At 39.3% G+C, this 27,753-nt stretch overlaps 2 protein-coding genes across 3 annotated transcripts in view; both read left to right on the top strand.

Annotated features, from left to right (window-relative positions):
* The first annotated feature begins 686 nt into the window (after positions 1-686).
* On the top strand, positions 687-6,800 carry map1lc3c (microtubule-associated protein 1 light chain 3 gamma). The gene is made up of 4 exons (XM_037765816.1): positions 687-850; positions 942-997; positions 1,105-1,211; positions 6,475-6,800. Exons 1-4 carry the CDS (start codon positions 790-792, stop codon positions 6,635-6,637), a joined length of 387 nt encoding a protein of 128 aa, XP_037621744.1. The 5' UTR covers positions 687-789; the 3' UTR covers positions 6,638-6,800.
* A 3,555-nt stretch (positions 6,801-10,355) lies between these two features.
* Positions 10,356-27,753, top strand: part of LOC119485903 (striatin-like) — a 51,593-nt gene continuing 34,195 nt past the window's right edge. Inside the window, exon 1 of one of the 2 annotated variants that reach the window (XM_037765740.1) lies at positions 10,356-10,786. In XM_037765740.1, the coding sequence (XP_037621668.1) occupies positions 10,547-10,786 (240 nt within the window). In that variant the 5' untranslated portion in view covers positions 10,356-10,546. The remainder of the gene's footprint in view (positions 10,787-27,753) is intronic. The other variant, XM_037765739.1, reaches the window with a different exon arrangement.

The raw sequence follows: 27,753 nt of genomic DNA, 5'->3' as shown, positions 1-27,753 counted from the left end.
TGAGCATATTTTTTATGCTAAATGCAGTATCTGTGAGGGTTTCTGGGCAATACTTGTCATTGTTTTGTGTTGTTAATTGATTTCCAATAATATATGCATACATTTGCATGAAGCAAACATATTTGCCCACTCCCATGTGGATAAGAGTGTTAAACACTTGACAAACCTCCCTTTAAGGTACATTTGAACAGATAAAAAATGTGTGATTAATTTGTGATTAATCACGATTAACAATTTTAATAGATTGACAGCCCTACTTATTATAAATATCAAAAGTTTAAGTGGCTTTGGTATTCAACTGATCACGTTTGTTCCTGAAGATCCAGGAGGAAAACTCACATCTAAGACAACAATTAGGTAAAAGCCTTTTATTTTACAAAAGATGTAGGACAGAGATTATTCACTTGACCTCATGAACGACAGCACAGAATTTACCAAACAAAAAGTAAAAAACAAGAAAAAAGGTGTTAATTGATTTCCAATAATAAACATACACATATACATTTGCATAAAGCAGCATATTTGCCCACTCCCATTTTGATAAGAGTATTAAATACTTGAAAAATCTTCCTTTAAGTTACATTTTGAACAGATAAACCCTCTGAGTGTCTATCAATTGATTAACTCTGCAGATGATCCAGTCTGTCTCTGCAGCCATGTGCTAATCAGCTGATGCACCACAGCCGCCTCTCGTCTCTATTTAACAGCTGCTCGGTTCAGACCTCATGTTCAACCAGCTCTGTTCCTCTGCTGCTGCTGCTTCCTCCATCACACTCACTCAGACACATCATGCCTCCGTTTGACAAAACCCAGCTGCAGAACAAACCCTTCAAACAGAGGAAGAGCTTCGGTAAAAGTCTCAGACAGACAGGACGACTATGTTTGAAAAAGAAAAACTCCTTTAAAACTGATCTGATGGTGTTTTTCTTTTCTCTCTGCAGCTACAAGGAAGCAAGAAGTGGCTGGCATCAGGTCCAAATTCCCCAACAAAATCCCGGTAAGTTTGCAGCAGAGATTCCTCACAGGTTAAAGTGTTAAATCATGTGATGTTTGTGTCCTCACCGGTTTATTTACCGGTTTATTTACCGGTTTATAATCTCGCAGGTTATCATTGAACGGTACGAGAGGGAGAAGTATCTGCCTCCACTGGATAAAACCAAGTTCCTGGTGCCACATGAACTCACCATGACTCAGTTTGTCACCATCATCAGGTAAACCTCATCTCACTGAAAGATCTAATGTGTTATATCTTTAATTTAATTAGGGGGAGAAATATGTAATATGAAACTCTGCTGCCATAGAAAACAGGATGTCTTTGGGTTTTAATATTTCAGTTTCAATGGAGTGATGTGAGGATTAATGTGCTGATTTTCTGCATTATTCATCTTTGAATGGTCAAAATGCCTGAAAACAATGATCTAAAACCCCTTTTTGTTCAACCAACACTCCTAAATTCAAAGAAAGCCTAATAATCTGTAATTTTTGTCTTGGTTGACTAAGATTTCTTTAGTTGATTAGTCATTTTTTTTATGCTTTTTTTTTTTTTTTTTCCCCTTGCTGAATGACTTGTTTCCAAGAAAATTGTGAGCACATCTCTGGTAAGCACGAGATTTAAAGTGGTGCTTTTGTGGAGAAACTCAGTTTTACATTTGTCGATTTAAATCAACTAATTGAGTGGTCAAAAGTCTAGAAAAGCACTATATAAGTGTATTTACTTTCCACCGGTAGTCGATTAGTCGTCAAAATCGTAGTTGACTATTTCTTTGGTCGAGGAAAGCTCTAAAATGCTTTATCACATAAGACCTCAGGTAAACTTGTGCTTTTAAAGAGATCTAATATGTTATATAGCTTAAATTCAATAAGGGGGAGAAATATGTTAAGTGATCGAGACATTTGAAACTTTGCTGCCATAGAAAACAGGATGTCTTTGGGTTTTAATATTCCAGTTTCAATGGAGTGATGTGCTGATTTTCTGGATTATCTATCTTTGAATGGTCAAAATGCCTGAAACAATGATCTAAAAAAAAACAAAAAACTTTTTGTTCAACCAACACTCCTAAATTCAAAGATAGCCTAATAAATGTGTTTCTCTTAGTTGATTATTCAACTAATTTGTCTTGGTTGACTAAGATTTCTTTAGTCGATTAGTCATTTTTTATGCTTTTTTTTTTTTTCATGCTGAATGAATTGTTTCCAAGAAAATTGTGAGCATATCTCTGGTAAGCACGAGATTTAAAGTGGTGCTTTTGTGTGATTCTTTGTGGAGAAACTTAAATTTACAGATCTGTCGAGTAAATCAAATAATTGAGTAGTCAAAAGTCTAGAAAGCACTGTATAAATGCAAGTCCATTTACTATCTAATCTATCAAAATCGTAGTCGACTAAGGATTTCTTTGGTCGAGGAAGGCCCTAAAATTCATTATCACATAAGACAAAGAAAATAGGCAAATCCTCCCAACTTAGAAGCTGGAACTATGAAAAGTTTTGCTTTTTTTTTTTTTTTATTGAAAGAAAAATGGCTTCAAATCAATTATCAAGTGAAGTTTTATTTTTTTTTTTACAGTTTAAGAACTATATGTGATATGCATTGTGTGGAAAATGTCTTTTTATAACTTTAAAGCTACTTAAGGGGAAAATTATTCATTTTAAAATTAGTTTTTCTTAATGTTAGACATTTTTATGTTTTTATTTGTAGCCTAATAATAACAAATCATGGCTGCTAATTTAAAGACAAGTTTTACTGTGTGAAAGTGGAGCAGGGACTAAAAGATCTATTGGGTCAGTTAGTGAGATATTAAATGTAGGGATGGGTTAAATGTTAACTTAAATGTCACCAAACGTCACTCAGAAAGTTGTACACTTAAGTTCCTGTGATGCTTCTTGTTGGTCATGATGACACGGCAGAAACTGACCGTCTGTCCCTGTTTGTCAGTCCTCAATACAAACTGCAACAAGTCAAACAGCCAGTGAAACAAGATCACTTAACCTTTTTATTATTTTCTTTTTCTCAATAAATCGGTATGTTTTTAAAGATTGACTCTAGTGCAGCAGTCTGCTTTATGTAAAGTATAACTTCTTCATCACGTGGCCATTCGTTACAGACACAGTCACTTCAGATTTTCTCCTTAACTGTGTTAAAAGGAAAAATCATCATGTTCTCGTCTCTGATGCTTTAATGTAGAAAATCTTTATAAGTAGACGGACCATTAACATATTTAACTTAATGTGTCACACAGCTTTTTAAAGGACCAGTGTGCAACAATTGGGGGGGATCTATTGGCAGAAATGGAATATAATATTAATAAGTATGTTTTCTTTAGTTTATAATCACCTGATCATAACAATCGTGTTTTCGTTACCTTAGGATGAGCTGTTTATATCTACAGCCGGCATGTTTTTACAGTAGCCCAGAACAGACAAACCAAACTCTTAACTTTTCCTGCTTGTGCTGGACTCGGTAACATTGCTCACTCCCGTTGCCGCTGCTCTCACTCTCTTGCTTCACCACTCACTTCCCTCGTACACGCACACTGGCTCTGCTCCAAATGGCTCTAGAGAGGTTCATTTGCGTTTTCGTGTCGGCCACCGTAGATCTCCAACACGCTTCGCACACAGGAGACGCTTCAGCAGGTTGCAATCTCCTCACCTCACTGCTAGATATCGCCAGAGCAGTGTCTCTTTCCAGAAACGGTGTCCCTGTTAATCTGGATAATCTACAGAACAGGATGTTTTTATAGGGATTATTATTATTTAAACCCATTCAGTGGATAATAAATAACATATTGGAAAGACACTTAAACAATCTTTCAATACTTCACAAGATAAAGACTTTGTTTTTTTTGTGCTTCCTTGGAATTTGTGTTGGAATCTGAGTTGTGGTGGTCGTTTGTTGGCGGACTTCACTTCTAACCGAACGTTTGCTATCGTTGCACACTGTTAGCCCTTTAAGCAGAGCTGAAGAGAGTAAAGGCACTCACAAGCGCGCATGGCGTCACGTCAGTTGGATTTTCCCAGAAAAACCATCCCTGCATTATTCACATTAAAATCAGTCTACAGGCTGATAGAGGAAAGTCACAGAAGGTCTCATTCTTTAGGCTGGATTACAACAGCTTTCTACTTTAAAGACCTTAATCAGCTTCAGGATCAGATTCAGATCTTTATTCTCTGCACCAATCGCATGAAAAGCATAAGGGATACTCTTCCGTAGTGAACATAATCATGTTGAGAATATAAATGGTTGTTTTCAGCGTGAGGTCCTGCTGGTCTTCAGGTTTGACTCTTTTCAGTTTTGTAGCTTCTCTCCAGGTTCCTCATTTTGTCTTGGTCATGATTATACAGCAGAAAAGTTAACAGTAGTTCAGTTTCTTCTGCTTCACGAGTAAAAACGAGTGTATATATCTTCTGACATGCGTCAGATGGCTGCTCTAAGCGGTTATAGTTCAAGGTTCAATTATAGCAGTGATGTAATATGGCTATCAATTACATAAGTAACAGATGTGAGGATGAGATCTGAGTTACACAAAGCGTGATGTGTGCTCACCACACAGGACTGTCCCAAATCAATGCTACATGCTAACAGTACACTGTATGTACTGAAGTCATTTTATATGCTACTTTTTCCAGTTGCTACTTCAGTTTTGTACGACTAGAAAATTATGCAAGACGTGCTGTTGGGACGTCAAACTACGACATTGGAATTCATAATTTATTTATTTATAAAGTAATTTAAAACTCTCCTTTCTCTCAAAGTGTTTCGCTTCATAGTTTGTTTCCACGTTAATCACCTTAAACCTCAGTTTAACCAACCTGGCCTCACTCCCAACTCGTCAAATACCGCCGTTTGGTAAGTGCCCCTCGGCATCGGAGACCAATGCAAGAAGGCACACTTTAGCGACTGTAATGTGACGAACTGGGATTGTTTAGTATCGTCAGTGAAGTTAACGTCAATCACAGCCGTTTCCTAACCCTAACTAAGTGGGTGTTGCCTAAAACTAAACTTCCTGTGAAAATGGAAGTTTATTTTGAAAGGACACTGCATGTAACGAGCGTATATTGACACGCCGTCCCCGGTCCGTCCAAAAGTAACATAAGAGGAGTGCCTCCGTGTGTCGTCTCCAATGTTGAGGGGCACTGACCAAGCGGCAGTATTTGACGAGTTGGGATTTAGAACGTGTTTGTTTAACACCTGGATGTACCTGCAGGATTCATGGCATCATAATTAGTTTAGAGCCAATCGGGGTCCAGTATGAAAGTGTGATGACTTTAAGCCTGCAGGTCAACACTGAAAATAGACTTTACAGTGAAATAAGAGACACCCTGCATCCAGTAGGTTAACTTTTGAAATTAAAAATGTTTTTCTTATTTGCATTTTAAGAAATTGTATACCAAGTAATACTGGCCTTACAGAGCATATCAAAAGAATAATAAGAAAGAGGGGGATAAAAGATCAAATGACTAATTGCATAAATATCAGTTCATGTGATGTGGCTGACCTCTGACTCGGATTGATCAATCATTGGATTAATTCATAATTATTCTATGACGGGTAGGTGTAATTTTTAAGATTGATTTTTCCTCCGCAAGTGAGCTTTTTGTGGAAAATTCAATTAATTATTTCAAGCAGAGTAATTTATGTCTTAAAACATGTCTGATGGGGATCTTTAACATAAATGAGGGCATCTGGGTAGCGAACCAATTTTGTTTATGGTTCTGAAATGTGTCAAGTACCAAAACTGACAGATTGTTTAGATTCATACGGTTTACTTTTCTTTGATCGGATAGTTGCTGATTTTAATCAAATTTGAGATTCTATTTAATTCTGTCTGCTTGTGTTTACACAACATTTAAGATCTTTAGGTTCTTTTGTTAAGCGGGGAAAAGGGTTTGCACAAAAACATGTAAATATTTCTGTGTATTTTTGGTACTGAAACTCTGGTATATGTCGGGTAAATATTCAAAAGATGCAGAACAAAAAAGAGAGCAAAAGATTGAGACAGAATAATCTCAATCTTTAAATGGTGAGTTTAATTTGAATCAATGGAGATTAATCTCAATTTGACCGTTTGCTCAGATTATTTTGTCACAGGATGTTTTTCCAAACACTTATTGCTTATTTATTTATGTGTTCCTGAAGCAGTTTTCTGCCCGTCCACAACATGATTTTTAAAGTGTGCAGTGCCTCGTTTTCTTTGTGCAATGCATTGTGGGACAGTACGAGCACATTTAAAAATTGTAGTTTTAGTCTGCATACTAACATTCTTGTGTAGGTGTTTGTCACTTCTCCAGTGTGAACACAATAAATACTTAAAATGCCCCAGATTAAGGCTGGAATGTGGACCCAGCTGACATCTGCAGTAGATGGAGAATAAACAATAGTGGATCCACATTAGTGCTGAACCAGCGTCCCATGTGAAGCCGCTAACCGTCTGCAGGACGTCCCTCATTAATGGCCGCTCTTTGTCTTGTATTTCTCAGGAACAGGATGGCTCTGCTGCCCACTCAGGCCTTTTACCTGCTCATCAACAACAGCGGGCTGGCCAGCATGTCTCTCACCATGGCTCAGGTGTACAAAGACCACCAGGACGAGGACGGCTTCCTCTACATGACCTACGCCTCGCAGGAGATGTTCGGACACTGACGCTGCTTCAGATTTTATTTAGTATTAATTAAAGGCTGCTGGCCTCCATATCTGCTGTAAATAGAAAAAAATATTTTATATATTGTGATATTTGTTGTACATGTTGATTGTGAAAGATGGATTTTTAATTAAAGTACATGGATCCAATAAATCTCAGAGAGTAGTGAATGAGTGAAGTCTGGCGGTTCAGCAGGATAACATGAACCTTTCTTTTTAATCTTTATTTTAAACTACACATTTTTATTTAATGCTGCTGCAACTTTGTATAGCTTAAAGGGGACATATAATGCTTATTTCCAGGTTCATACTTGTATTCGGGCTTTTTCTAGAACATGTTTACACGCTTTTTAATCAAAAAACACATTATTCTCAGACTGTCTGGATATACCTGTATTCACCCTCTGTCTGAAACGTTCCGCTTTAGTGCCGGTCTCTTTAAGCCCTCGTCGTGAACAAGCCCAGTCTGCTCTGATTGGCTTGTGAAAAAAATATGGTGCACCTTTTTGCAAAGGGAGTTCTTGAGGCCTGGACACACCAACCCGACATCATAGAACTAGTGGCGAATGAAGGCCAACTGTTGTCCCTTTGTCTTGGCTGACAAGTTGCACTTGAACACACCACAAAGACTACAGCTGACAGCCAACTACCACATATGTTCTGCGCCTGTGTGAGATGAAATAACTCCACACCAGCAGGCGGCAGTAGTCTGTATTTGTCATTCAAAAAAGGGAAACAGGAAGACCGAGGACTGCGGATATACAAGCTGTTATGATGCTACATCAAGGTCTATAGAAAGGAGGCTGGGTCACGCGTCATATCTCTGGGGGTATAATACATGCGTAGTAAAATCTTGCCTGCACTCACCAAAACTAAGCCAATCACAACCACAGCTTCAGTTACTTTGCATGTGTGATGCCCCATACTCCAAGACCCATGTCCGCCTGTGACCCAGCCTCCTTTCCATAGCCTTCATGTACATGAAACAAAGCGGCGTCTGCCGACCATTTTCACATCACTCTCACTCACCACTTAGCTTCATTCCAGATGGCCATGTCGTTGTGAAAATATCTGTGTATTGGAATGATCAGATGAGATGAAGATGAAAAATGAGAAGAGCCGTCTGTGTTTTTCCTCTTGACTTTACTCGTTGGTTTGCTTTCCACACTTGTGTTTCTCTTCTCGTGCACTGTTCCGTTTAAGCTGAACAGCCAATCGGAGGGATTTCTCTCACCGACGAGCTCTGCCGACGATTCAACATGCTGAATCGGCCGAAAAACCTCCGACACGGGCTGACTAGAGTCGACACACTGCAAAAACTAGGCCGGCGGACACTCACCGACGGATCCAAACTGTCCTGACGGCCGACCGTCGGCCTGCTGTGTGAGGACCTTTAAGCTGTGGACGGTATATTGTAATGCGCCTGCGTGCGACACAAGGCTCATTGAAAGAGGCTGGGACACGGTCTTGAGCTCTGGGGTATGACGTTATGCGCAGTGTAACTGGAGCTGCAGTCGTGTGTTGCTATTGGCTCAATTTCGGTGAGTGCAGACCAGATTTTACTGCGCATGTGTTGTACCCCAATAATATGACACAATGTCTGAATGGCTTGTTGAATCCCAAGTTTTCTGATCTCACAGTTTGTGGGTTGGTAGGCACTCCAGATACCCAAATGTATGTAAACAAGCACTGAAAAAGTGAGTTTTTCGTGATATAACCCCTTAAGTCAACGTTATTTTTAGCAGTTAATATTTTCAGGTGCCTTTTGTTGTGAAAGGGTCAGTTCAGGAAGTTTTATATTTATATATATATATAATTTATTTCTGTCAAAGTTGTTTTTTCATGTCTATGTTCCTAACAGCTGTATTGAAAAGACAACCTTGCATAGCTTATATTTTCAATCTCTTAATGACCCATGTTGCCTTACAGTAGGACAATAATGGATTTTCATCTGGATACTCAGCAATTATATTGAAAGTTTGTGGCACACTGATAGAAACTGCTTCTGAATATTAGTTTTATAGTGTATATTATCTTATGTGCAAAAAGGAGTTGTAAGAGTTAGTGCCATTTCAGCCCATTTATTAAAACATTTTTTTTTATATAATGGGTCGGAATTGTTTATTCATAATTAATCAGATCCCCAGGACTTTGAATTTATTAATTATTTATTATTTATTAATCTATGAATAAATGTAATAAATTACAAAGTAATTCATTATTTGACATTTTAATGGGCAATAGAAAGAAGAATTATAAAAATAATTTAGAAATGAAATATTAATCCATCCATAAATAGTTCAAATTAAAAAAAGGGATTTACAAAAAAACACCATAAAACAGTCAATAAGTACAACATTTAAAAATACATTAATTAATTCATAAATAATATACTTAAAAATTCTATTTGAAAAAATACATTTTTAAAAGAGAAATAAATAACTGGATTCACAAATTGAATTAAGAATACAGGTTTTAATCAGGCATTTAAAAGGGCAATTTCTTTTCTCATTTGCATTTCCCTGCTGCTTTCACTAAATGTATTAGCTATTGGATTTGCTGAGTCATTTAGTCTGCATTTTTATTCCATTTATTCATTCCACTTGTGCAATTTTGTTAATAGTCTGTTTATTGTCAATACTGTATATACAAAGCAGCTCACAACAAGACTTTGCTCAGATTTGCCAACAGCATCTCTTCTGATCCCTTACATGTTTTAAATGGGGAATATCAACTTCTGCCCTCCAAGAGGCGATTCAGAGTCCCTACATTTAACCTGCATCAGACTAAAGAAGGCCTTTGTCCATCAGTCCATCTCGTTGCAAAATAATAATGAATGTGCTGCTAAAGACATGTAAATCCAGAGGACAGATGGACATTTTGTAATGGGTTATGTATGAATAATTGTGATGTGTTTGTTTTTTGTCTGATGGGTCTTACTTGTCTGTCTGTTTATGGTAACAGTATGTCTATTGTATGTGTACTTTTTCTCAAACTGAGCTGCCTATGGATGCAAAATTAATTTCAGTGCAAACTGGAAATAAAGTTGTATCGTATCATATACTGCTCCTATTTTTATACTTCCTTCTATTTAAATGGTTCATATTTTGTTACACTTTGTTTAGCTCTTTTTTTTACTGTGTTAGCTGATGCATCTTGTTTTTTGCACTATCCCCTTTGCTGCTGTACACTGCAAATTTCCCCACTGCGGGACTAATAAAGGATTATCTTATCTTATCTTATCTTATCTTATCTTATCTTATCTTATCTTATCTTACAGATCATTAAGATATTAATGCCTGTTTTTTATTGTACAATTAGTTATTAATTAATAAAATGCTTTAGTACTATTTACATGACTCTTGTGGTCCTCCATACTTTGGTGGGTCTTGGTATTATTATGTATTTATGTTATGTATTGTATACATTGTTACAGTATATACAGTATATACAGTATAAGATATATTTACAGTATAAGATATATTTTACAGTATTATATATATATATATAGTATAAGATATATTTACAGTATAAGATATATTTTACAGTATTATATATATAGTATAAGATATATTTACAGTATAAGATATATTTTACAGTATAAGATGTATTTCTTTTCTTTCTTTGTATTATTATGTATTATTATTATGTATTGTATTATTTACATGACTTTGCTGCACGTGTACATTAACGTTTATTTTGAAAATCCCCACCGGAAGTCCCATGTGTGTGCTGTTTCCGGTAGCCTCTCGGTCGTCTCATCATCTGACAGCTGCTTCAGACAGACAGGAGTTGTGTCGGCCAGTAGAGAGAGAGGACTGTTTGATGGACCAGGTTTACCTCCGGAGGATATTTTACCGACACGGTTAGAGAGAGTACCGGACACCGAACCAGAAGCCACATCGCCCGGCCATGGACGAGCAGGCGGGCCCCGGTGTCTTCTTCAATAACAACAACAACAACTCCGGTTTGTTGCCCGGTGCTGGTGGGAATATTAAAGCTCCGCAGGCTGGCGGTGGAGACGGTGTTGTGGGCGGAGAAGCGGCCAGAGCTCACTACAACATCCCGGGGATTTTACACTTTCTCCAGCATGAGTGGGCCCGCTTCGAGGTGGAGAGGGCTCACTGGGAGGTCGAGCGATCCGAGCTGCAGGTGAGCAACCTCGGGTTACTGACATTTCCATTGTCGGACTAGTTTTCTGTTGCTAGCTAAGCTTCGAGAACGATGCACCAAACCTCATTGAAAAAACGTGCAATTCATTATTTTATCGCTTATCGGCGTTTAAATATTCTCTGTAAAGTAACCAATATGTGTTAGTTTGAGTGAAAAACATCCATTATTTAATTCGGCATTAGTTTAATCCAGCAATTAATTATTTTTTTTATAACATTTGTACTTTTTAAGGATGCTTCGCGCTGTTTGTCTCCTCTGTTGGTGTACGTCGCTCTGTACACGGAGTGAAGCTCATTCTTAATGAAATGTTAAGTTTTATTGTTATACGTGCTGCTTTTGCTGATTATTATGATGCCGAATTAAAGGCAAGGCCCATATGGATCCAGGAGATGTATTGGATACTGTACCTGAGTTGTATGTGCCAATGTTCAAGCAATACAACAAAGAATTGCCTAATATTTAAATGGAGGTTTGGCTCAATGTTGTCACTGTAGGATGTATCTGTGCTACCTGCTAGTAGCAGGTTAGCTGTGGTTGAGATTTCAGACTTGTCCTGTTGTGTCGAGTGTGAGTAGTTGCATTACAATGTTAGCGTATATATATTTGTAATTAACACAACTGAGCTACGTTGTTTTAATGCTGATGGTCGATTTACCTGTGCAGCGCAGAATACCCTGGGTGTGAGATCCATTATCGGACATGCAGCTAAATGCCAGTGCCTGACTGATTTTGGGGTATTTACCCGGGATCCCTTCATCTCTCTTTCATAATTATGTGTTGACTAGAACAAAACAATCAGGACCACCCATAGACCCGAGTCTCTGCCGGATAGTGGACGGTTAGCAGCTAGTTGTCCGATAACGGACGCATGCATGTAGACCTTGTGTGTCCATGTAGTGCGTGATATAGTTGAGTCACGAAACGTTGGCGTGCATCAGCTGCAAGTTTCTATTAGGAGACCAACCTGAGGCGGTCTGCTGACCGGGTCCAGTGTTTCCTCTGTGGTGGCAGGTAGTCTGGTTCAAGATGTTCACACTCACCATGATGAGTAAATTACTCAGAGGGATCTAACATAACCTTATTTTTTTTAAAGGATGTCCTCCTGTAGCCATGGTGATTAAGCCCACCTGACAAACTGATGTGGAGAATATAGCACATTCAAGAGAGCATGTTTATAATCACTCTGAATCAGGGTCTGAAATTCAGTTTTTTCCTCATGTGCCACTGTGGGCAGGTCACTGAACATTTCTACTAGCCACACAATTGTTTTTTCTGCCAATTCTGAAATCTATGTAGAATACTTTAGACTAAACACTATACATCCTATATACCGCTTTATAGACTGCACATATGTACATATTACATTTATTCATTGCACACACTACATTTATTTATTGACGGACTGCACACACTATGTTCACCCATTTACTCTGTATCTTTTTTATCTCTATTATTGTTTTTATAATTTTTGTATACCTTTCCCTCTCCTGTGTTTCACTCTGTTTGCTGATGTTGCTGCTTTGACACCTGAATTTCCCTCCGGGGATTAATAAAGGTTCATCTCATCTTATCTTATCTTATCTTATCTTACTAGGACTGTGTATTAGCAATAATCTGGCTATACGATAAGTATCATGATACAGGGGTTACGATTCAATATATTGCGATACATTGCGGTACTGTAAGCAATGCAATATATTGATTTTTATTTTTTAAATCTAATTTTAGGAAAACAGCCATATGCATAAAATCTGAGTAAAAAAAAAAAAATGTGTAACTTTTTTATGCAATCAGAATAGTAGGATCTGCATTTGCATTTTTCTTTGCAAATAAAAGAAAGTATTGACAGAGTTAATCTTTGCTTGTAAACTATTAATTAGAAATCAATACAGGGTTTTTGAGAATCGATACAGTATCATAAAACATAATATTGCAATACTCCATATTTTTGATATTTGTTTCCACCCCTAGTAAACACTGAGTCAGTGGTAACAGAGAGTAGAAATATGGATCATGTAACCTTAATCACTGAATATTTTTAATTTAGGAATTGCTTTCGAAAAATAATATTTTAATTTCATCTGCCATGGTTGCAGGTGACCTGAAATTTGTACCTGCCACAGCCAACATTTAGCCTGTTATTTGGCAGGTGGCAGGTGCTCATTTCATTCCCTGCTCTGAATTATCTGGTAAGAGAGTTATGATTTATTTTTAATAGAATTATGTGATATTGATGATATTCAACATTTGTGCAGACACATCCTGTGAATAATCTTTATGAGCCTTTGCTGGACAGCAATAAATTGTATGCTCAGAAGAAGCAACTAAAATAGTTTAATCATGCACAGGGCGGAAAAAATAAACTGGGACCAGGAAGTGTTTGAAACTTTCTGATACTGGTGTCAGTACAATACCAATAGGGTGCTGAATTTATACATATTCATATTTTCTTTCATAAGCCTTTTTTTTTTTTTGTCAAGTTAACAAAAAGCCAAGCCTGTCCTGACTTGACAAAGCTAACGTTTGAACACCATATCTCAGGAACACCACATCTCTTCAAATGTTGGCACTAACGTCCATTTGGACTTAAGGATGAACTGATTTGATTTTGGTGGTCAAAGGTCAAGGTCACTGTGACCTCATGTCCGTCCCATTCTTGTGATATCTTAGGAACGCCTTGAGCTAATTTCTTCAAATTTGGCACAAATGTCAGACATGGATGTAAATTCCAGTCTCCAGCTTGACTTGTTGCAGGTTTTTTTTTAAAGTGGGGTCCTCGAGAGGGTTCCAGGGGGTCGCCAGCAAAAAGGGGAAGACTTTATTTTCACCATAATTCCATCCATAAGTAGCTCAATGACAGAATGTATGACTAATTTGTTCATTGGTTTTCATGCACTGTCTGCAATAAAACATCTAAAAGAAAAATCCGATCAGATGGGGGACCCTGGAACAAAATATTATCAAATGGAGGTTTGAGGTCTAATTTGTGTCAGTTTAGGGGTCTTTGATGTGAAACGGTTTGGGTATCACTGGGCGGAGGCATACAACCGCGAAGAGGTAGTTCTAGTTTTAGGATGTGATTTAAATAAATATCAACAACTATTAATGTGTTCTGGATCTACTGCCTTCATGTTGAGCATGGTTGATTATGTTGGTAATAGTTTTAACCATGCGTGAGATGGCTGTTTCATTATACCCCCGCAACAACGTAGTCAGTATAGCGCTCCACGTGTCTTTCCGTCCGTCCGTTCGCGTGTCACACTCGTTTCCGTAGCAGAACTCAGAAACTATTTCACCTAGGAACTTCACATTTGGTATGATGGTTGACAGTGGGGTCTAGTTGAGCCTTTGGGGGGTTAGAAGTCTAGGGTGCCCAATATTTTTTAAATTTGTACCCTACTTTAGTCGGGGTTAAGCAGTGAGCGGGGGTATGTGAGCCATGCTCACTTTTGCCTTGTTTCTTGAGTACAGCTATATTATCTTCGTAGAGCATGAAGGTGGGCGGGGGTCGCAGAAAAAAAAAAATTGTTGATCCTGCTTTTGATTTCGATGGTCAAGATCGGAAGCCAATTTCGATCGATTTCCGATTTAGTATCGAAATCATGACACCCATTCACCATTTCATTTTTAAACATAAACATTCTAAATGTGTCCCAGTTTAATTCCTGTTGCAGTGTGTGTGAATGACATTAGCTGACAGGAAGTAAACATGGACCCAAGCTGTTGCCTGGCAACGCAATTCTGTTGAAATGCACAGACAGAGGGTGAATACAGGAATATTCAGGCACACAGTATGAGGAAAACAAAGGTTTTTTTGACATCACAGCATGTAAACATGTTCTAGTAGAAGCAAAGAATATAAGCATGAACATGAAAATGAGCACAATATGGGACCTTTAACTCACCAGACTTTTACTGCACATTCTGACATTCCTCAAAACTGACATTGTTCAGGCCGAAACAGACTGAAACCAAGATTTTATTGGACCCATTTCGCTATGTGACCTGCAACAATGAACCTGCAGGCTCGCAGTTACCACAAAGTGTGTAGGAGCCATTATCTTTTATGCACTGATGACCAAATGTACTTCTGTTGTGTATTCAAGCTCAGTGTGGTCTCTCTGTTATATTACATAAGCAAGAGTCATCGGCCGACCTGTGCTGTGATGACAGTGCGTCCATAAAGGGAATCACTACCTATGAGGCTGAGTTAATGATGAGTGGCTCTGTGTGGCATTTGTGCACCATTTACCTTAACTACAACCTCCCAGCCAATCACACAGCAACGTCCTCTGTGTCTTCTGGCTGTTTGAGGAATTTTGTACTGAAGCACACAGAGCAAAGACTGTAAAACGTCCTCCACTCTACAGCACCGTTTGATTTTTAATTTTCCTTCCCATCGAGCCGGGAGCCGATCAGAGCGTGACGGACTCGGCTGACCGTCGGGACTGGAAACCAATTTCAACTGTAAATCCATTTGTTCTGCTGCCGTGTTGTTTGAATGTGCTGCTGCAGACGGACTGCATGTCATCATTAGCGTCTGAGACCGAGAGTGTCACTTCCTCTGAGGTAATCCTCGGCAGGGAAAAAGGAAGAGGAAACTGGGGAAGCTGGCACACAAGATGGGAAAAGATTACTCAGAGTTTATTATCCAGAAACAAAGAACAGGTCTCGTGTGAAGGAAGTTTCCTGAAGAGAGGGGAGGAGGTTCGGTCTGATTCTCTCTGTGGTGTGATCAGATCCACTTTGTTCAGGACCAGCTGGAGTTTATAGTCCGCAGATAAAATCAGACAGTGTGACATGTTTAAGTTTCATCACCTGTTGATCAAGTTGTTCCTGAAGATTTATTGAAATAAGGATAGTTGACATTATACCAACCAATCCAGAATTTTTGAGTCTGATTTCTATTTTGAAAGTTTTGAAAAACTAGTAACGATATATCAGCAAATATACTTTTTATTTTTACATAAATGCAAAACATAAGCACAACATTTTTTGTAAAATCTAAATTAATTCAAAGAAATGTATTATTGCCAATATTCGCCAATATCCATATAACTGTATAATATAAGATTAACCTTTATTGATCTCCAGAGGGGAAATTCAGCACACGACAGAAATACGTACAAATGAATAGAGAAAGATAAATAGATAATGAATTAATTAGGTATATTAAATGAAAATAAGAATAGAATAAAAATACAAACTATAAATCAAACAAACAAATCACTTTTTAAAAACAAATTAAACTTATAAGTAAATATGTCTTGTATCAGGACAGACACCCACCCTCAGAGCACAGAGGAACTCTGGGTAAATCTCTAAATAACCACCTTTATGGACGTTACCATCGGCCAATTACACCCCAAAATCAAAAGCAGTGTTTGGCCCTGGGGGGCATGGTGTGGGGGGGAGGGGGCTGCTGGGACGCGGCATTGAGGTGAAGTCATGCATGGGCTTTGTGAGCGGGTTACACTCAGGATGTTTGCCGCACAGCTTCCTTCCTCTCCGGCCTCGGCTATAAATACACAGCCGATAGGACGGCGGCCGGCCAACACACAGATACACCAACATGAGGAGAGGTGGAGTTTAGTTTAGTTTATTTAGACCCCCATTAGCTACTCTTCCTGGGGTCCTCATCCATATTTTTAACAATACTTCATAAGAAAATACATCAATACACATCAGTAACATACAAACCCACAATATTACTCAATACACAACACATCCACTGAGACACACAACAACCAACTGCAACTCAAAGCCTGTCTAATACATACAGATAGCTCTAAATTACATCGCTTATGTAATTGAGAAAATCACTCAACTGATCCACTAAATCACAAATAAAGTGATATGGACAGCTCTCTACATCCATATCACATCTTTGAGAACAGAAAAAAATAAAAACAAAAAGTCATAATATTCAACATTATTCCATTTGTAAACGAATTAGAGCTGTCAATCGATTAAGATAGTTAATCGCGATTATTCGCAAATTAATTGTACATTTTTTATCTGTTCAAAATGTACCTTAAAGGGAGATTTGTCAAGTATTTAATACTCTTATCAACATGGGAGTGGGAAAATATGTTTTCTTTATGCAAATGTATGTATATATTTATTATTGGAAATCAATTAACAACACAAAACACTGACAAGTATTATCCAGAAACCCTCACAGGTACTGCATTTAGCATAAAAAAATATGCTCAAATCATAACATGTTAAACTGCAGCCCAACAGGCAACAACAGCTGTCAGTGTGCTGACTTGACTATGACTTGCCCAAAACTGCATGTGATTATCATAAAGTGGGCATGTCTGTAAAGGGGAGCCTCGTGGGTACCCATAGAACCCATTTTCATTCACATATCTTGAGGTCAGAGGTCAAGGGACCCCTTTGAAAATGGCCATGATAGTTTTTCCTTGCCAAAATTTAGCGCAGGTTTGGAGCGTTATTTAACCTCCTTCCCAAAAAGCTAGTATGACATGGTTGGTATTAATAGATATGATATCAATATCTCCACTCTAGTTTTGAAACTGAGTCCGCTATAACCTCTGAAATATTGATTGCGTTAATGCATTAAAGAAATTAGTGGCGTTAAAACGCACTAACTTTGACAGCCCTTTTCAGGTGATTATACACTAAAGAAAACATACTTATTGATATTATATAAAACTAATTTGCATTAATAGGTTATTGCGTTAACTTTGACAGCCCTAAAACAAGTCTAATCTTAACTTGTGATGGCATATAGTGTCTGACATGATCATACTGGGTTCACCTGACAAATTCAATTCATAGTCACCTGTCATGTGTGACTTTCTTTAAAAAAAAAAAAAAGGGTTCCGTGTAAGAGATTGAAGTGTGAATGAAAACAGGTATTTCTGTGTATGAGTGTAACATGAGTGTTATTGCACTGATGGAAGTAGTGCTGTGCAAATGTACATTATACTGACTTTACCGTGTGATTCATCAGAGTACAGGTGATTCAACGTTACCTGTTACCTTTTTTAGCGACCAGCCTTTATTTGTTTACACTGGCCAATCTGTTGGATTAGTGTCAACACTAGATGTAAATCAAATACAGCTTTCTGTTGAGCTCTATTTATTCAGGAGCTAATGACATAAAGCTGTTGCTGATATTACACTTCACAATAAGTGCATTTTGAAAACTGAAGGCAGTGGTAGGCCTTAACTGTGAAAAGGAAGTGTTGACAGTTGTGGTAGACTGATGTTACCCAAGTTTACTACGACAGTTTTTCTAAAACTATATTGGCAAAGTTTCTGAGCAACAAAGGATACGAGGACCGACGTCACATCTTAATATCAACATTATATTATTAACACGAGTTCTGGTTTGTGAAGAACAAAGGTGCAGCCAAGCGAACAGATGCAGAAGCATGGAGTGAGTGCATTGAACATCGGTGCAGTCAGCTGATGAGCCTCCAGTTGGTCGTTGCTGCACAAGACCTTCGGCATGTGCACCATCGCTGCTGGAGCGATGAGTAATTCTCTTGCTCTTGTCTTTCCGCTGCCTTGTTTCTGCAGCCCATTTCCCTCGCTAATTAAATGATATTATTTCCCCACACAGAAAGACAGATGTGCTCGGGCCTCTGCGGCTCTGTGTGTGTGTGTGTGTTTGTGTGCAGACAGTTTGACACATCGTTCACATTCCTCCGCACCGTGTTTGTACAGCCTCCGCAGCCCTGCACATGCTTTATACAGGAGACACACTGCGTCACAACACGAGCTGTGTTTGCACCTGATTTAGTGCAGAAGACTTTCAGCTGGAGCTGCAGTCGTGTTTAATTCTTCACTTTTTATATTCAGTATGCTGAGTGTTTATTCTGCAAACAGGAAATTATTGTCTATTGCAACTTCCTTAACTCGATTTGTGTCTTAATACACTTTAAGAGTTAGTATTATGTATAGTGTACCCCGGTTGTTTTGTTCCACATTGTACGTACAGTATATAGTAGATGCTCATCATTTTATATAGTATTCTAGTTTTTTAAGGTGACCCATCTGCACTTTCCAACCAGGAAACTGTAAATATGTGAGAGGAGGGAGGCGACTCAGAGAAGCTCCACAGAAGCTCTTCATGTTTGAGGTTGTTGTGGCTGTTGAGCTCTCATTGACGTTTCCCCTAAAGGAGCTCATCTCTCCCATATAGTTGACTTTTGATTCAGTTAACTCAACCAGCTGTGCCTACTTTGAGAGACGGGGTGTACTTTCCTATCCCCTGTTTTGGCTGTTGTCTGGTGCTCTCTGGTGTCTGTCTGTACTCAGCCTGAGATGGATTGTTTTGATTTGGTAAACGGACTCAATTCTGGATTCACATTCATGTTCAAAATGGTATTGAGCCCCAGTTCTGCTCCTCTTACTACGCAGAAACCTCACAGTCCAGAGTGTCACTTCTCACTCAACGCAGCACCACTCTGGTGCTTAATAATGCAGCTCTGTAGTTACATGCATGAGAAGGAAAGAAAAGTGTCTTATGTAACCGCTGAACCTGACGATCCTCTGCCTTCGGCTCCGACGAGCTGCAACAACAACCCTTCCTCCCTCTCTTTGTACAACAACAACACAAACAGGGCCCAGCCCAGGTTTCTGAAACCCAGCCGGACGACCTCGTTCCTCCTCTCCTTCCTCCTTAACACTCTTTTCTGTCTGTCTGTTTGTCTGCGTAAAGCAGCCGTATAAGGAATGGCATGCACACCTGCTTGTTTTTTCAGACGGGCGTCCGCTGCAGAGGAGAATGCCACGCCGAGCCACGCCTCAGCGCTGTAGCCAGGCTTTGTTTAACCAGGCCTTCAGCCAAGATTTCCCCTGACATGAGCACACTTTCCCTTCAGCCTGACATGAACTGGGAGTGTATAGAGCCAGCACTGCTTCTGCTTATACAGTAATACAGTACAAGTTACATTACAGCCAGGCCAGTGCTGGATGTCTGGGGCCAACACTGAGGTTTAGAAAGTAAAAATAACAGGATTAAAACAGCTCATCACACACTTGATGTCTGTTAGTTATTCTTTATTTCTGCACAACATGACATTTGTTTTGAGTGAACAGTGTGTTTTACATCCAGCTTCTTGAGATTAACCGGTTCGATGAGAGAACTGATCTCATGCAGACATAAAGAATGACCTCTACAGATCTGATGTGTGCTGTAAATCTGTAACCTGCCCTTCACTCTAGCAGTGCGGAAGTAAATCAACTTTTTAAAGGGGACGTATCATGTAAAACTCACTTTTTCAGTGCTTGTTCACATACATTTGGGTATCTGGAGTGCCTACCAACCCACAAACTGTGACATAAGACAATCAAGTCAGTTTTTTTGTGGGCTGCCTAGATCAGAAAACATGTGATTCAACAAGACATTCAGATTTGGCTCCCAGATATTTGGCGATATGAGGTGCGTTTAATAAAGTTGTAAGTAGAGCTGGGTATCGAGCCTCATTACTGTCTGAAATGTGCTCTTATAATCAAGTATCAAAAGTTGCTCAGTCAGATTTCTACATATTTTTTTCATCAAATATTTCTTGATCTAAATCAATCAGTTGCTTTGTGAGAGACAGTATTTTATAAACACTGATGCACCTTTTCTTTATATTAAAGGACTGAAGCTTGTATGTGCTGCTTTCACTGTGCAGCCTTGATAGACATTGTGTAAATATAACAAAGTTATATGTATTGTTTCTCACCAAAACACATGATGTGATTCTTTGAGGCAGAGCCGATTTTTTGCCAAAGTTTCTGGGTAATTTTGGGGTTTGCACAGACTTCAAAATATAGACTAGGGCTGCAACTAACGATTAGTTTAATTTTCGATTAATCCGACATTTATTTTCGAGATTAATCGATTAATAGTTTGGTATAAAATGTCAGAAAATTGTGAAAAATATCCATCCCAGTCCAAGGTGATGTCTTTGGATGTCTTGTTTTGTCCAAAACCCAAAGATATTCAGTTTAATATGATATTAGACAGAGGAAAGGAGGAAATCTCTATATTTGAGCGTCTGAAAACTGCCATTTTTGCTTGACAAATTACTTTAACAATGATTCAATTATCAAAATAGTTGATTATTTTTCTGTCGATCGACTAATTGATTAGTCGACTAATTGTTGCAGCTCTAATACGGACCCTGAAAATTAGTAGAAAGGTCCTAAAATAACTTCCAGCAATTTCTTTTTACTTAAAACAAGGTAACAATAAATATATTTGGCATATTCAATGTGTTTTTAAAATACTTCTCTGCCTTTCCTGCTGTTTCATCTTTCTAGAAAGACCAGAATAGTTGACCCATGAGCTTCTTGGTTGCTTGTAAGCAAACAAACCTTTATTTAGGTTTTATAGTGTTTTAACAGGAATAAAACACAACAGGAGAAGCTTAACACTGAAAGTGTAAAAACAGAGATATGAACAGGGTAAAATGAGGATGATCAAACAGTAATATAAACTATTGACCTTTGAGGAGCTTAAGCTGAGTGAAGCTGAGTCTTGTTGATGGAGGACCTGAAGCTTGTCCTGCTTTCACGTTCTCTGTAAAGTTTCTCTGGATAATCATGTTGTCTCTGTAGTTGTGAATCATTTCCTGAGTGCGTTGCCAGCGGGGTCGTCTGGTAGATGGTCTGACTTGGCGTTTAGTGCGAGTTAGTGGGATATCTTTCAGGGCATCGTGGATGCAGCCATAACCAGACTCTCCAAACCGCTGACTGATTCAGTCTGACTGATGACCTGATTCCAGTTTGACCTCCTCTGAACAGATCAAACCCACTGCTGAACCACAGTACTGATGCAGGTCAAAGAGAGAGGATGTCCTCTTTTTGTGTGTGTTTTGACCTGAGGGATGCACACAGGGGTCAATTTTGGTCTAAAACTGCCCGGATCCTTTACCAGGACTGCTACCATTGAAATTCTTTTAGATAACACTAAGCTAGACTTTTTGTACTCCAACACAACAAACTCTGCCCGGCTAACCCTAACCCACCATGGATGTATCCATTATTCCACCGTTGTCTTCCGGCAAAACGTCACCTCACCAGATTTCAGAACGAGACTTCTCCTTGAGCGAGACTCTTTCCATAATGGCAGACACTTATAATAACAATCAGAGCCTCTCAAGGCAAAAACAAGCACTTTTAGTGGACGTATATGACCGTGCCAGTTTGCCCTGATAGGATTACATTTTAGCCCATGAGATGCTGTCGGTTACAGCGCTCTCCCTCAATACTGGACCAGTTTCAGAAATTGTTGTCACTATTAGTCAGTTAGACAAAAAAACATGGGAAAATAGGGTCCAGGTTGACAGGATAGTGACAGTCCTGTTGTTAAATTAATAAATTAAGGACATTATTGCCAATCACAGCACAGACTGCTGAAGGATCTCATTGGTAGGTCAGGTCACATTTTGACCAATTTGGAAACTACACCAGTTGAAGACTGGTTCTCGGTACCCATCCCTATGTACTACTCTAAGTACTAGAACAAATTCTGGCTCACAAAGATGCCTGAGCTGATTCCCAAAAAAACATGTCAGTAACTCCACATCTGTGAGGAAACGGTGAGCCAGAAAAAAACTGTTGTGTCTAGAAGGTAACCTGCAAATTGTGAAATCTGATCAGATCAAAACTTGCAAAAACTCTTGCGAGACTTGCTACCCGACGACCTATCCTAACCTTAAATATTCTAGGTCAAGGCCAAACCTTAACCATCTCGCGATAGTTTCTCCAACTTGCGGGTTCCCTTCTAGACACTACCCAGGAAAAACCCTGAGCCGGTCGACATTATAACAAAGTGTTGATTATCATCTTTTGGCTTTGATGACCTTTGACCTCCCATTGTCAACAGCTCTGAGTTCGAGGCAAGAGCAAAGAACGTTATTGATGAGAAGTGAAAGTCAATCGTTCGTTCCATTGCAACGTCAGCGCCCAGCAGCAGAGCTTCCGCCATTTTGGACTGAAAGCGACTACCGGACACCAGTAAAACGTCTGCCTAAACAGTGCGGTACAAAAGTAAAACAAAATTATTTCTATTGTATTGTCATAATTTTAATGTCTCTACCGAAATGAACAATAAAAATATCGTAAATATAAGAAGCGTTTTCAGTCCAAAATGGCGGCAGCGGCTGTTGTAAATAAAAAACAGCGGAGTTTCGTCTCTTTGCTTCTATACTGTTTTGCAAAAGTGGGAGGCTGAGAATTACCAGGAAGTGTTGATAGCTCACACACACAAACGTGAAGACAAAATTCCTGGGCGCTCTGCACACACACACATATGACACAGTACACAATACACCCACACACACTGTCAAACAAACACACACATACTTTAAGCAGTGAGTGAGGATTGGCAGGCTCTCTGTCACACACACACACACACCAAGTTGAGTTTATAAGTGTCAAGCGTAGGTGGTATCTGGGCCGAGTGCAGAAACACAAACACACATACACACACACACACAGTGAATTCCTCTGGTCTGATAGATGCAGTGTGTGTGGCGCGTTGCTGACTCCATTAAATCCAGTGAGCAGGAATCCCAGCCTGCCTCAGACTCAGTGGATAATGTGTGTACACACTGAAGCGCTGAAATTAGATCCACTTAACAAGGGTGCTTATCAGAAGAGATAATGATGGTAATAATATTGGATAATAACAGACGCAGGTTTCTGCCTCAGTCAAGGAGAAAAATTAAAACCCAAATTTCCTCTGAGGGAGCCTCCAAGTGTGTAGCATTTAGCAGTGTGTAGTGATCTATTGGCAGAAATGGAATATAATATTAATAAGTATGTTTTCTTTAGTGTATAATCACCTGAAAAGGGCTGTCAAAGTTGGCGTGTTTTAACGCCACTAATTTCTTTAACGCATTAACGCAATCAATATTTCAGAGGTTATAGCGGACTCAGTTTTAAAACTAGAGTGAAAATACTGATATCATATCTATTGATACCAACCACGTCATACTAGCTTTTTGGGAAGGAGGTTAAATAACGCTCCAAACCTGCGCTAAATTTTGGCGAGGAAAAATGGCCATTTTCAAAGGGGTCCCTTGACCTCTGACCTCTAGATATGTGAATGAAAATGGGTTCTATGGGTACCCACGAGTCTCCCCTTTACAGACATGCCCACTTTATGATAATCACATGCAGTTTTTGGCAAAGAATTGTGAAAAAATTGGTGTGTTCTTTATACTATGAAAAATCGTGGTAAATCGCCTTGCTTACAGTATCGCAATATATCGCAATATATCAAATCAGTACCCCTTTATCATGATACGTATCGCCAGATTCTTGACATTACACAGCCTTAATGCGCACAGAGCAAATCAATAACAGTACAGCAAGTTGAGATAAAAGACAGATGGTCCCTGAGGGGAGATTTAGGTAATATTGTACAGCAATAGTCTTCATTCCTCTCCTTATTCTCCTTTAAGCTCAGTCTCAGAGTTTTCTCTGGGGAACAGATATGAGGGCACATTCTTGTGTTTTCTTCTGCAGCAAGCCAAGAGCGTGACGCTAATAAATCACTGCCTCTTACTGTGCTTCAGTGCTGGACCTCCAATATGGCAAAAGCAGCCAATTTCCTCCGGTCCCCAAGGAGGTCGACGCTTCAGTCCATGAATAACAGTCGCACAGAGTCAGACTTGGTATTATCTTTCTCTGGTGGAGGTATAAAGAGCTTTAAGGCGATGCTACGCTCACTCCAGCATATCGGCATAGCTGATTTTAAGTCTTGTGGGACATGTCTAAGTCAAGCCTCAATTCTATGATAGCAAGTCCAATTTAACTCTCAAATTATTTTAGTCGAAGTCCAGTCTCGAGTTATTCTGGACAAGTTGAACCAAATCTAAAGTTATTGGAGTCAAGTATAAGTCAAAGCAGAAGTTATTTGAGACAAAGCCAAGTCAAGTCAAAAGTATTTCTGAGATAAGCCTAAGTCAAATATCAAGTTATTGGAGACAAGTTCAATTCAAGCCTCTGGTCTGTCGGAGCAATTCCAAGTCAGGTCTCAAATTATTTCAAACAAGTCAAAGTCAAAGCAGAAATTTTTTGAGGCTAGGCCAAGTCAAGTCAATAGTTATTCAAGTTATGTTCAAGTCATGTCACAAGTTATCTGAGAAAAGGCCAAATCATGTTCCAAGTTAATTGAGACAATGTCAAGTCAAGTCTGAAATCTGAGTGGGCAAGTCTGGTCTCAACTTATTTGAGACAAGTCCAAGCTAAATCTCATGTTATTTGGGACAAGTTGAATCAAATCTCAAGTTATTGGAGACAAGTTCAAATCAAGTCTCAAGTTAGTCAGAGCAATTCCAGGTCAAGTCTCAAGTTATTTGAGAAAAAAAGCCAAGTCACTTTCCAAGTACAAGTCAAGTCTCAAATCTAAGAGGAAAAGTAAAAGTCAAATTTGAAGTTATTTGAGACGAGTCCTGGTCCATTCTCAAGTTATTTGAGACAAGTCCAAGTCAAGTTACTGGGCTGTCAGAGCAATTACAAGTCGAATCAGAAGTTATTTGAGCCCAGATCAAGTCAAGTCTCAAATCTGACAGTGCAAGTGTAAGTCAAGTGTTAAGTTATTTGAGACATGACCTACTCAAATCAGAACTTTAGACAAGTCCAAGTCTAGTCACAAGTAATTCGAGAAAAGTCTCAAGTCAAGTCTTAATTTTTTTTGTCCAACTAGAGTCCAATTCTAAATCTTTTGTTTCTGTTCATCTCAGAAAAACTAAAGTTCTGTTTCTGATCATTTCATCACTGATGGTTTGGACTAGGGCTGTCCTCGACCAAAGAAATTCCTAGTCGACTAACACTTGTCGACTAATTGATTAGTTGATTTAATCAACAGATCTATAAAACAGAGTTTCTCCACAAGGAAACACAAAAGCACCACACAAATCTTGTGTTTACCAGACATGTGCTCATCAGTTTCTTGGAATTAAGTCATTAAACGTGAAAAAGGATTACAAAAATGACTAATTGACTAAAGAAATCTCAGTCGATTAAAACCAAAACGACCGATTAGTTGACTAATCGACTAAGAGGGGGCAGCCCTAGCTCGGACTAGTTTGGTCTTTTTTAGATAATGGTGATGCTTACTGAGAATCTGCTGAGCTAGTCATGTCTGTGTTGCTGTTAACACATCTGATTAGCATTTTGAGGAGGCTGGGCAACATCGGAGGGGTGAATGCTGAGAATCACTTGGTGGATCATAGGGGACGAACGCTACTGTCATTGGTGACAAGACAGAAGATAAAGGCTTTATTTAACTGAGAAACTCTTTTGTATCTGGTGACGCAACAGTTACGCTGGTGGTTATCGCTACACATCATCATGTTTAAGTGAACCTCTTGGCATCGCTGTTTTCTTTTTTTTAACCCTGCAAGAGTTGACAATGTTGATCAGTCAGCCAGTTGGTTTGTCCATCTGTCTGCCTCAAACTTTGGTTGAGCAATATCGCAACAGATACTTTCCCACAAAATCTGCAATGGATTTTCATGGGGATGATCCATGGTGTCACATGAATTGTTGAATCCTGAAATTGGGTCATAAGCCAGAACACAATTATGATTACTGTTATCTTGTTATGAAAAAGGATTCCTCCAACATGGCGGTATTCCCCTCGTAGCTCCTGCAGAACTCTCTGCAGACCTTCCTGCGATGTGACAGACTGCATAGTTGGCGAGGACTTTCTTTGTTCTGCTCCTGCCTCCTCCTCCTCGTCCTCCTCAGCTCTGCTCTTGAAGGCTTTATGTTGTTCTAATTAAAGTCTTGTCAGCTTCAGAGGAGCACGCGTGTCGTCGACGGTCCCCGAGGGGAAGAAGTGAGTGGGCAAGGGACTTCGACACGTCGCTATTCCTGTTAATCCCAAAGCCTTCCCTTCCCCCTTCGCCTTCCCCATCTCTGTCTCTTGATATCTGCTCCTCTGGGCATCATATCAAAACACTTCCTCCCATCATCCTCTGTCTCATTTACACCGCCCCTCCTTCCATCCGTCTTTTCACCTCTATTGTAAAACCAGAGCCGTGGAGTTTGACGTCGTGGTGATGCCAGCGGCGTGGGTAGCTCAGATGTGCCAACACTCCTTTGCAAAATAGAAATGAAGAGAAAGGAAGATTGTGGGGAATGTGATCTTGTTACTGTAACGAGCTGAGGGCGGATTGTATTGAGGAAGCTTTGTTTTCGTCCTCCTTCTAGACTCGGTTATCCCCTACGACGATACGGATGTTTCTCTGGAGGTTCTGTGTTCCCTAACTGCTACTTGCTGAACTACAGATGTGGAGAATGTACAAATTAGCTCAGCTGCCATTAATCAATCAACCAACCAACCAACCAACCAATCAGTCAATCAGACAGGGTAGTGTCTAGAGGGTAACCTGCAAATTGCGAACACAGGCAAAAACTTGCAAGTTCTAGTAAGACTCGCTGCCTGACGACCTATCCTAACCTAGGCTTGCCGTGTTGGACGGTGCTACATGGTGTTTGGGCATACACCAATTACATCACTGCCCCTTGCCTTTTTTATATAAATAAATCCCATTGAGATCATTTTTGCACTACAAACTGAAAGTGAAAGTGTCCGCTCTGTACGAAGTCTCAGCACAGAGTAGCAGGAGTCAGATTTCACACACAGGACGAGAGAGAGTTGACAGACAAGACGATGGCGGGGGATTTGGTGTCAAAGCGAAAAGTAAAAGTGCCTATTTGGGAATATTTCTATTATTTTAAACCCAATGCTACAAGGGAACCATAATGTTAATGAGACAATCGCTCACCGCCGCTGTGCGCAGCGCCATGTGGAAACCTGCGGCCCTATAGCAAAAGCTGGACCGGAGAGGCCAGACACGCAGCCATCCAACGTAAAAGATCACAATAAGCGATCTACAGATATTGAGGATCATCTTTTCTTGTAAAATGTCCGGTGTAATCGGTAACACCGGTGTTGT

This window comes from Sebastes umbrosus, chromosome 3 (assembly GCF_015220745.1).
Source record: "Sebastes umbrosus isolate fSebUmb1 chromosome 3, fSebUmb1.pri, whole genome shotgun sequence".
NCBI lineage: Eukaryota > Metazoa > Chordata > Actinopteri > Perciformes > Sebastidae > Sebastes > Sebastes umbrosus.
This window is presented reverse-complemented; position numbering and strand designations above follow the sequence as displayed.

Bases quoted from the DNA above. Each gene is read 5' to 3' on its own strand.
- map1lc3c (XM_037765816.1), top strand. From the start codon at position 790: ATGCCTCCGTTTGACAAAACCCAGCTGCAGAACAAACCCTTCAAACAG. The intron at 998-1,104 runs GTAAGTTTGCAG...ATAATCTCGCAG, and splicing joins AATTCCCCAACAAAATCCCG to GTTATCATTGAACGGTACGA. The intron at 1,212-6,474 runs GTAAACCTCATC...TGTATTTCTCAG, and splicing joins CAGTTTGTCACCATCATCAG to GAACAGGATGGCTCTGCTGC.